Source organism: Calidris pugnax, unplaced genomic scaffold (genome assembly GCF_001431845.1).
Source record: "Calidris pugnax isolate Ruff unplaced genomic scaffold, ASM143184v1 scaffold135, whole genome shotgun sequence".
NCBI classification, from domain to species: Eukaryota; Metazoa; Chordata; class Aves; order Charadriiformes; family Scolopacidae; genus Calidris; species Calidris pugnax.
The window spans coordinates 428,070-438,149 of NW_015090961.1; the positions used below are offsets into that span (position 1 = coordinate 428,070).

The window sequence follows — 10,080 nt, forward strand, 5'->3', positions numbered from 1 at the left end:
GGGGGTGGCACTGGGTGGGCTTTAAGGTCCCTTCCAACCCAAACCATTGTGTGAAAACTAACCAAGCCCACAGTGCTCTGGCGAGTGGCCACCTAATTCTGCTCAGAGGGTGGGGGGAAAGATTAATCTCTCTTCATTTAGATAGAGGTTGTTCCTTCTGCCTCTGCTCTGATTATCAAAGCTCTGAAGGAGCCTCCTCGTGACAGGAAGAAGCAGAAAAACAGTAAGTTGTCGTCTGGCTTTAGTTCTGAATGTGTTTTGGGCATGTACCTACCTGCCTTTAGATTATTTGCCATAAACTGGCAAATGGGTTCTGTGGGGCTGTCCCTTGGGGTGGGGGGAGCTCCTGAAGCGGCCAGGCAGCAGTGTGTGGGGCTCAGTTCCTCAGAAGATGGGGTAGGACAGCCACCTGCCACTGTCCCCGTTGTGTCATGCAGCGAGTGGCGCAGCCTGGGGGTGAGTGGGGAGAAAATGCCCACTTAGGAAATGGTTATTGTGGGTAACTTTGTGCTGGGCTCTGGTTTCCGTGTGATTTGAGTGTTGGGAAGGGTGCATGGGGAAATGGAGGTGCTCTGTGTTGACATGAACTGTTTTCCATCCCAGTTAAGCACAGTGGCAGCGTCAGCTTCGACGAGATAGTGAACATCGCGCGGCAGATGCGGCACAGGTCCCTGGCCCGGGAGCTCTCGGGTGAGTGAGTGCTGCTTTTTGGGGTCACAGAGCCCTCCCTCCCCTGCTCTGCTTCCCGGGAGGGCCCTGTGGCTGTGGGCTGGTGGTGGAGCTCCTCGTGCACCACAGGGCACTGGGCACCACAGGGCCAGCACCCAGCCTCACACCTTCTGGGGAGGATGGTGACAGGTTCATGTGGCACTTTCTGGTACATTCCCTGGAAACCAGTAGACGAGACCTGTCTTGCTGTCCCCTGGGGAGCCCTGTGGCTGCAGCCCCCAGAGGGAGGGAGGGAGAGCTGAGGTGGGAGGAAGGGAGTTCTCTGTGTGTTCCTCAGCGTTTTCCCTGTGGTGAAGCCCTGACAAGGTGTGTCTTCCCCCTGCAGGGACAATCAAGGAGATTCTTGGGACCGCCCAGTCCGTGGGCTGCAGCATCGATGGCAGGCACCCACATGATATCATTGATGACATCAATAATGGTGCCATTGAGTGCCCAGCTGTAAGTAGCCATCTCTGAAACTTGCTGTATCAGACTACTTAGTCCAAGACTTTCCACTCATGAGCTCTATTTGCTTCTTCCAACAGAGCTAAGGCTGCAGAAAAGAAGTTGCTGTGTGAAGGCTCCTCAAGTATTTTGTAACACCTTAAATACTTAATAAAAGACCCAGTTGTCTGTAAAGAGTTTGTCCTTGTCCCACACTGCATGAATAGCGGGTTCTGGCTGGGTTTTAGTGGGTTTTTCCCTCTGCACCAGCCAAGGTGATGATTCTTGTACAACATTCAAAGCTGGAAGATGCTCATTTCCCAGTTGCTGCCCTGCAGTCAGTGGCTTGGGGCTGTGCTGAGCTCAGAGAAGCAGAGTTGCCTCCAGCCAGTGCTCCAGTAAAGACTGAACAGTGTAAAGCTTCCTGTGGGCTCTTGCCAGTGCCAGAAATGTGGCTCAGAGCAGGGGGTTTTGCCCTTCCTTAGGACAAGTGCTGCAGTAATGGGTCTGGCTTCCTTTGTTCCCTCCACAGCTGGGACACAAACACACCCTGAGGCTTGACCAGGGCTTTTCAGGCTGCTCTTGGCTCTGTGAGGTGGGAGGCTCCCAGTGCCTCTTTGAAATGAAGCCAAGGTGTGGCTGTTCAGTCACTGTCCCCAGGGACCGCAGGAGAAGGGATCCATGGCCCTGGCAGGGTGTACCTTGGTGTGTTATTACCAGGAGGAACCTCTGGTCTTGGTGGCATTTCTGTTGTAGAACAGATCAGATTGTTTGCTCCTCAAGCTTTTTCTCCTGCCTTGAAGCAGAGGAGATACTGGATTTTCTACTGGTGACTGGGACAAGTACACACTTTCCCATTCTTGAGCTGAGTTTTTGTGCTTTTATTTCCTCACGGAACAGAAGCAAGTCCCTTAATTAAGGGTGAAATCCTGTGCCCCCCTCAGAGTTGTAAAGGGCCCAGTGTCATGTTTCTTGAGTATCCCAATTCCTTGAATGGTGACACTGGGGGAACAGGGTAAGCAAGTCCTATTGTCCCTCTCCACATGGTGTTGCAGGTTCTGGTGTGTTCTCTGAAAGAAAAAGCAGTGTAAGTGTTGGCATTTCCCTTTGCGTGGGCATTTTGTACATCCAGCACTGCTGCTTGATGAGAAATGGGTCCCAAAACCTGGCTGAGGCACAGAACTTGTGTTTTGGGGTGAACGTTCTGGAGCTGCTGTGTGCAGAAAAAAGGAGTTTCCTGAAGGAAAGGCAACTTCCTGGGGGTGGCAAACCCAGCAGTGAGAGGTGTCTGTGCCCGATGGGGTAGAGCTGTAAGTACAGCTCTGGAAGAGCGTGGTGAGGAAAGAATAAAAAGTTTAGCTTTGCTTATTCAAAATGAGCTTTTCTTTGGCAAAACTCTTAAGGGGGACCTTGTAAACACCATCTTGGGGATCTCCTCCAAGGAGGATGGTGAGGAACCTCTTTTAAGCTTGGCTACAGCACATTTAACCCCTGGCGCAGTTCCCATGTGCTTCAGCCTTGAAATCATTGTTCTTCACAGTATTTGGCACTTGGTTTTTGCTGGAAGCTCGGCGCTGTCACAGGGGGGTGGGCAGAACCCAAAGGTCCCCAAAGATCCTGGGGGAACCTTGTTCTCTTTCCAGCAAAGGTTGGGTTTTCCCTTTGGGTGGTGTGGAGCTTCACCTACCAGTGAAGGTAAAACTTCACAAAGGTGGATGCTGGGAAAGGAGAAGCGTTGAGCTCGTTGAGCTCATGGGAAGAGGGGAGATGCCAAAATCTCTGGAGAAAGGCCGGGTTGGCAGCTCAGCAGAAAGGGATGTGCAGGTGGAGGAGCTCAGGCTCACCAGAGCACTTGTGCTTTCTGAGAAGATCCACTTCTCTCATTCATTCTCTGATGAAATGGAGATATGTTGCCCTGGTGGCCTGAAGGCCACGGATGTTGAAGACTGGCTGTCTTCAGGGCCTGAAATAGGGGAAGGGGTGACAAGAAAAATTAGTTTTTATCCAATCAAGCTGCTATGGCAGGCACTGATTTCACATGCGAAATCACAGAATTTTTGGAGTTGGAAGGGACCTTCTAGAGCCCATCCAGTCCAACTCCCCTGCCAAAGCAGGGCTGCCCAGAGCACAGCACTCAGGAGCATCCAGGTGGGGCTTGAAGATCTCCAGAGAAGGGGACTCCACACCCTCCCTGGGCAGCCTCTGCCAGGGCTCTGCCACCCTCACCCCAAACAAGTTCTTCCTCACATTGCAGTGGAACTTCCCATGGTCCAGCTTGTGCCCGTTGCCCCTCGTCCTGTCCCTGGGAACCACTGGAAAGAGTCCGGCTCCATCCTCCTTCAACCCACCCTTTAGACACTTGGAAGCATTGATAAGGTCTCCCCTCAGCCTTCTCTTCTCCAGGCTCAAGAGCCCCAGCTCTCTCAGCCTTTCCTCAGCAGGGAGATGCTCCAATCCCTCCATCATCTCTGGTGCCCTACACTGGACTCTCTCCAGCAGTTCCCTGTCTCTCTGGAACTGGGGAGCCCAGCACTGGAGGCAGGATTCCAGTTGTGGCCTCCCCAGTGCAGAGCAGAGGGGGAGAATGACCTCCCTCCACCTCCTGGCCACACTCTGCCCTACGCAGCCCAGGATCCCATTGGCCTCTTGGCCACAAGGGCACGTTGTCACCAGGGATAAATCAGAATAAAGCAGAGACAAGGCTGAAATCCCAGCCACCTGCCAGCTTTAATTCCTTGGCTTGGAGTTGGCCACGTTTCAGGCCGGGAACAGCGCTGGGGTGCTCTCTGGAGCATGGGCAGGAGTGGTTCCTCATGCTCTGTGTCCTACCACCTTCCCCACCTGTCAAAGGACACAGGTTGCAATGAATTCTGATAAGGTACAGGGGGAAAAAATCACAGGCTGCAAAGGAGATGCAGTGGGGTGGTGGGGTCCCCATCCTCGGGGCTCTGCAGAGGGTTGGATCCCTTCCTGCTGGAGTTGCGCAGCAATTCCATGACAAAACCTCACCAATCCTTACACCACTGGGGGCAGGAGAGCCTGGCAAGGGCCTGAAGCTTCCTTTAAGCAGCAATTTTAGTTAAAGAGATTTCAAACGTGTGTTGACCCCTCATTTAGGTGCGAACCCCAAGAGTCTTGGGAGCCCCCAGCCTCGCGGTGCCCGGGGCTGTCCCCTGTGTCACTGCACACACATGCTGTGGGTTTTCCCCCACTTGGCAGCGCTGGAAAAGCTTGGAAAAATGCTTTCTTTTGCCCAAGGGAAATTCTCTCAGGGCAGGATCCATAACCTTTCCCATGCCACCTTAGGGCACGTGCTCTGGTGGCAGTGATGTCGTGCTGGGCAGCAGGGGGACTACCCTGCCAATAATTCATTTTTTTCCAAACCAGGCTTCTTAGAAAGGAGGCAAAGGGCTTAGCAAAGATAGTAACAACCTACATCGGCTTCACATTTAAAATCCATCTACTTCATAACTGGGTTTGGGCTCCAGAGCCAGGGTTTTTTCCCTGGGGGAGAAAGGAGGGGAAGGGACACTGAGAGGTGCCGAGCTCTTCCTGTGGCTTTTGTGTGCTTTAAGGAAAACGAGCTTTCTCACTTCCCTGAGACAAAACAGGTCCTGAAAAGCCAAATTTTGTGGATTCATGTCTTCCTGCATTATGAAAGGTTAGGATAGAAAAATCTGAGTTTTGTCAGAGCTGGGTGTGAGCTACGATGGGGGCAGCTTCCCCCTCTGACACCTGCCCCATCACCGTGGGGGACCTCACCACGGTGTTTTGTCCCAGGGAATGTCCCCCAGGTCTCCTGCCACCATTGGGGCTGGTTGCCCCAGCAGGACATGGCAAGTTTGGTCACTATGGCCCTCACCTGGGTCTCACTCACACCCCCGGGCAAACCCCAGTGCACATCGGCATCACCGGCATCGCTTCCCTTTCTGCCCTGGCCTGGACAATCCTTCTCCCCATCCAGGGAATAAGAACCCCCCTCATTTCTGCCGTGTCTCCAGCCCCCGCAAGGAGTAGAACCGTGGGGAACCAGGGCTCTCCCCAGCCTGGCAGAGGCCCGGTGTGCTGAGCACCAGACTCCGGCTTCGGCAACGGTGGGACCACGGGCTCCTGTCGGTTTTCCCTCTTTCAGAGGTACAGCCACGATCATCAAACCCCACAATCATTGAAAATTAAGTGATCCCCCTGAGAAACCGATCCCCTTCCCTTCCCTTCCCTTTTTTCACCCTTAATAATTCTGTAAAAAGCAAAACACTCTTTTTACCATGTAGGTATTTTGTTTCAAGCTCCACAACTTGATTGGCTTTGCCATGAAACACAGTGATTTTTTTGCCTGTCCTGTTGCCAGGGTTCTCCTGGCTGGTTTGCTGAAGTGACCGAAAAGGTCGGGTTTGTGCCCGAAGTGCAGAGTTAGGGACTCACTAGATCTTGTGGGACCATGTGCTAACGAGGGACGGCTCCAAACAGCCTTGTGTTTAATTTCCCTTCCAACCTTAACACGTTCCTCTCTTCGGTGGGACTGCTCCCTCGCAGGGATGAAAGACTCAGGAAAGTTTTCCCAGATTCATCTTTAGATTGAACATTTGTCTCGTTGAGATGCTCCTGGCACAGGTTTAAACCCACCTTCCTTGTCACTCATGTTCTTCAGGACACAGTTGTCCTCTTCTGCCCCAGAGATTTGTGCTTTTGTACACGGGGAGCTTCTCCATCCGCCCTCCTCGGCCGCTTTATCCATTGATTTGCACTTGGGATTCCCCGTTTCACCTCTCAGGCGTTGGCCGAGGAAGCCGACGCGTCCATCGGGAAGACTCAGCAGCTCCGGAGGCGTCTGCCGGCACAGGCTCGGCTCTTCCCTCTTGGGGAGGGAAATCCCTGCAAATCCCTTTCCCCGAGTTTTGTGAAATAAGGATTAACTATTTGGTGCTGCGCAATTTTTATTGTCGTTTAGACGTTGGCCACAATTAGCTCGTGGAAATAAGTAAGCGCCGACTCATCCTGCTCAGGCGGGGACGGTGGAGGAACCAAACCCCCCAAGAGCGGAACGTCCCTGGAGCCCCCCCATGCCAGGAGGGGCTGTCAGGACTCTCCCCCCCGTCCCCAGGGTGTCCCTGGGGTACCAGGGCCGGGCTGGGACTGTTCCTGTTCCCGCAGGAACCCCCACGTCTTGCCCTGGTGGCCAGTTCCCCCCTGGCCGTTCGCCAGCTCCCCCCAAGTGGCCGCGGGTCCCCCCAGGAAGAACCAAGCTGAGGGGAAGGGGCGGCCTGGGGCTGGGGAACGGCCCTGGGGACAGGATCCCCAGGCCACAGCAATTCCATGACAAAACCTCACGAATCCTTACACCACTGGCGGCAGAAGAGCCTGGCAAGGGCCTGAAGCTTCCTTTAAGCAGCAATTTTAGTTAAAGAGATTTCAAACGTGTGTTGACCCCTCATTTAGGTGCGAACCCCAAGAGTCTTGGGAGCCCCCAGCCTCGCGGTGCCCGGGGCTGTCCCCTGTGTCACTGCACACACACGCTGTGGGTTTTCCCCCACTTGGCAGCGCTGGAAAAGCTTGGAGAAATGCTTTCTTTTGCCCAAGGGAAATTCTCTCAGGGCAGGATCCATAACCTTTCCCATGCCACCTTAGGGCACGTGCTCTGGTGGCAGTGATGTCGTGCTGGGCAGCAGGGGGACTACCCTGCCAATAATTCATTTTTTTCCAAACCAGGCTTCTTAGAAAGGAGGCAAAGGGCTTAGCAAAGATAGTAACAACCTACATCGACTTCACATTTAAAATCCATCTTCTTCATAACTGGGTTTGGGCTCCAGAGCCAGGGTTTTTTCCCTGGGGGAGAAAGGAGGGGAAGGGACACTAAGAGGTGCCGAGCTCTTCCTGTGGCTTTTGTGTGCTTTAAGGAAAACGAGCTTTCTCACTTCCCTGAGACAAAACAGGTCCTGAAAAGCCAAATTTTGTGGATTCATGTCTTCCTGCATTATGAAAGGTTAGGATAGAAAAATCTGAGTTTTGTCAGAGCTGGGTGTGAGCTACGATGGGGGCAGCTTCCCCCTCTGACACCTGCCCCATCACCGTGGGGGACCTCACCACGGTGTTTTGTCCCAGGGAATGTCCCCCAGGTCTCCTGCCACCATTGGGGCTGGTTGCCCCAGCAGGACATGGCAAGTTTGGTCACTATGGCCCTCACCTGGGTCTCACTCACACCCCCGGGCAAACCCCAGTGCACATCGGCATCACCGGCATCGCTTCCCTTTCTGCCCTGGCCTGGACAATCCTTCTCCCCATCCAGGGAATAAGAACCCCCCTCATTTCTGCCGTGTCTCCAGCCCCCGCAAGGAGTAGAACCGTGGGGAACCAGGGCTCTCCCCAGCCTGGCAGAGGCCCGGTGTGCTGAGCACCAGACTCCGGCTTCGGCAACGGTGGGACCACGGGCTCCTGTCGGTTTTCCCTCTTTCAGAGGTACAGCCACGATCATCAAACCCCACAATCATTGAAAATTAAGTGATCCCCCTGAGAAACCGATCCCCTTCCCTTCCCTTCCCTTTTTTCACCCTTAATAATTCTGTAAAAAGCAAAACACTCTTTTTACCATGTAGGTATTTTGTTTCAAGCTCCACAACTTGATTGGCTTTGCCATGAAACACAGTGATTTTTTTGCCTGTCCTGTTGCCAGGGTTCTCCTGGCTGGTTTGCTGAAGTGACCGAAAAGGTCGGGTTTGTGCCCGAAGTGCAGAGTTAGGGACTCACTAGATCTTGTGGGACCATGTGCTAACGAGGGACGGCTCCAAACAGCCTTGTGTTTAATTTCCCTTCCAACCTTAACACGTTCCTCTCTTCGGTGGGACTGCTCCCTCGCAGGGATGAAAGACTCAGGAAAGTTTTCCCAGATTCATCTTTAGATTGAACATTTGTCTCGTTGAGATGCTCCTGGCACAGGTTTAAACCCACCTTCCTTGTCACTCATGTTCTTCAGGACACAGTTGTCCTCTTCTGCCCCAGAGATTTGTGCTTTTGTACACGGGGAGCTTCTCCATCCGCCCTCCTCGGCCGCTTTATCCATTGATTTGCACTTGGGATTCCCCGTTTCACCTCTCAGGCGTTGGCCGAGGAAGCCGACGCGTCCATCGGGAAGACTCAGCAGCTCCGGAGGCGTCTGCCGGCACAGGCTCGGCTCTTCCCTCTTGGGGAGGGAAATCCCTGCAAATCCCTTTCCCCGAGTTTTGTGAAATAAGGATTAACTATTTGGTGCTGCGCAATTTTTATTGTCGTTTAGACGTTGGCCACAATTAGCTCATGGAAATAAGTAAGCGCAAACTCATCCTGCTCAGGCGGGGACGGTGGAGGAACCAAACCCCCCAAGAGCGGAACGTCCCTGGAGCCCCCCCATGCCAGGAGGGGCTGAACAGGGCTCTCCCCCAGTCCCCGGGGGTGTCCCTGGGGTGCCAGGGCCGGGCTGGGACTGTCCCTGTCCCCGCAGGAACCCCCACGTCTTGCCCGGTGGCCAGTTCCCCCCAAGTGGCCACGGGTCCCCCCAGGAAGAACCAAGCTGAGGGGAAGGGGCGGCCTGGGGCTGGGGAACGGCCCTGGGGACAGGATCCCCAGGCCTAGAGGATCCCCGGCTCCAAGCGGAGGGTCCCCAGGCTGAGGGGAAGATCCTCAGCCCCTGAGGGGAGGACACCATCCCCGAGGATCCCCGGCCCCAAGAGGAGGATCCCCGGGCTGAGGGGAAGATTCCCGGCCTCTGAGGGGAGGATCCCGGCCCCGGGGATCCCCAGGCTGAGGGGAGGATCCCCGGCCCCTGAGGGGACGACACCATCCCCGAGGATCTCCGGCCCAGAGGAGAGGATCCCCGGGCTAAGGGAAGGATCCCCGGCCCCAAGAGGAGGATCCCCGGGCTGAGGGAAGGATCCCGTCCCCGAGGATCCTGGGGCTGAGCGGAGGATCCCCGGCCCGGTGGAGGAGGAGATCCCCAGCCCCTGAAGAGAGGATCCCCGGCCCCTGAGGGGACGACACCATCCCCGAGGATCCCCGGCCCGGTGGAGGAGGAGAGCCCCAGCCCCTGAAGAGAGGATCCCCGACCCCTGAGGGGACGACACCATCCCCGAGGATCCCCGGCCCGGTGGAGGAGGAGAGCCCCAGCCCCTGAAGAGAGGATCCCCGACCCCTGAGGGGACGACACCATCCCCGAGGATCCCCGGCCCGGTGGAGGAGGAGAGCCCCAGCCCCTGAAGAGAGGATCCCCGACCCCTGAGGGGACGACACCATCCCCGAGGATCCCCGGCCCGGTGGAGGAGGAGAGCCCCAGCCCCTGAAGAGAGGATCCCCGGCCCCTGAGGGGACGACACCAACCCCGAGGATCCCCGGCCCAGAGCAGAGGATCCCCGGGATGAGGGAAGGATCTCCGGCCCCAAGATGCCCGGGCTGAGGGGAGGATCCCGTCCCCGAGGATCCTGGGGCTGAGCGGAGGATCCCCGGCCCGGTGGAGGAGGAGATCCCCAGCCCCTGAAGAGAGGATCCCCGGCCCCTGAGGGGACGACACCATCCCCGAGGATCTCCGGCCCAGAGGAGAAGATCCCCGGGCTGAGGGAAGGATCCCGGCCCGGAGGATTCCCGTGCCCGGCCCCTGAGGGGAGGATCCCGTCCCCGAGGATCCCCGGCCCGGCGGAGGAGATCCCCAGCCCCTGAGGAGCGGATCCCGGCCCCGAGGGGAGAATCTCTGTCCCCAGCGGGGATGCCGGGGCTGAGGGGAGGATCCCGGCCCGGAGGGTGCCGGTGCCGGCCCGCGCGGCCCCTTTAAGCCCTGCCCCCACGGCTCGCGCCCTCCCGTGCTGGCGGCACAAAGCTTCCCGCGAACGTGACGTCACCGCCCGCGCCTGCCCCCTCCCTCCCGCCCGCAGCCCGCTCCCGAGCCCGCGCCCGCGCGCGGTTCCCCCC

The 10,080-nt window shown here is 56.4% G+C and overlaps 1 protein-coding gene across 1 annotated transcript in view; it reads left to right on the plus strand.

Annotated features, from left to right (window-relative positions):
- LOC106893951 (60S ribosomal protein L12-like) overlaps positions 1–1,347 on the plus strand; it is a 5,415-nt gene extending 4,068 nt beyond the window's left edge. Inside the window, exons 2-5 of the mRNA XM_014952312.1 lie at positions 142–223; positions 604–690; positions 1,055–1,167; positions 1,254–1,347. Coding sequence (XP_014807798.1) covers positions 142–223; positions 604–690; positions 1,055–1,167; positions 1,254–1,259 — 288 coding nt within the window. The 3' untranslated portion in view covers positions 1,260–1,347. The remainder of the gene's footprint in view (positions 1–141; positions 224–603; positions 691–1,054; positions 1,168–1,253) is intronic.
- The last annotated feature ends 8,733 nt before the right edge of the window (positions 1,348–10,080 follow it).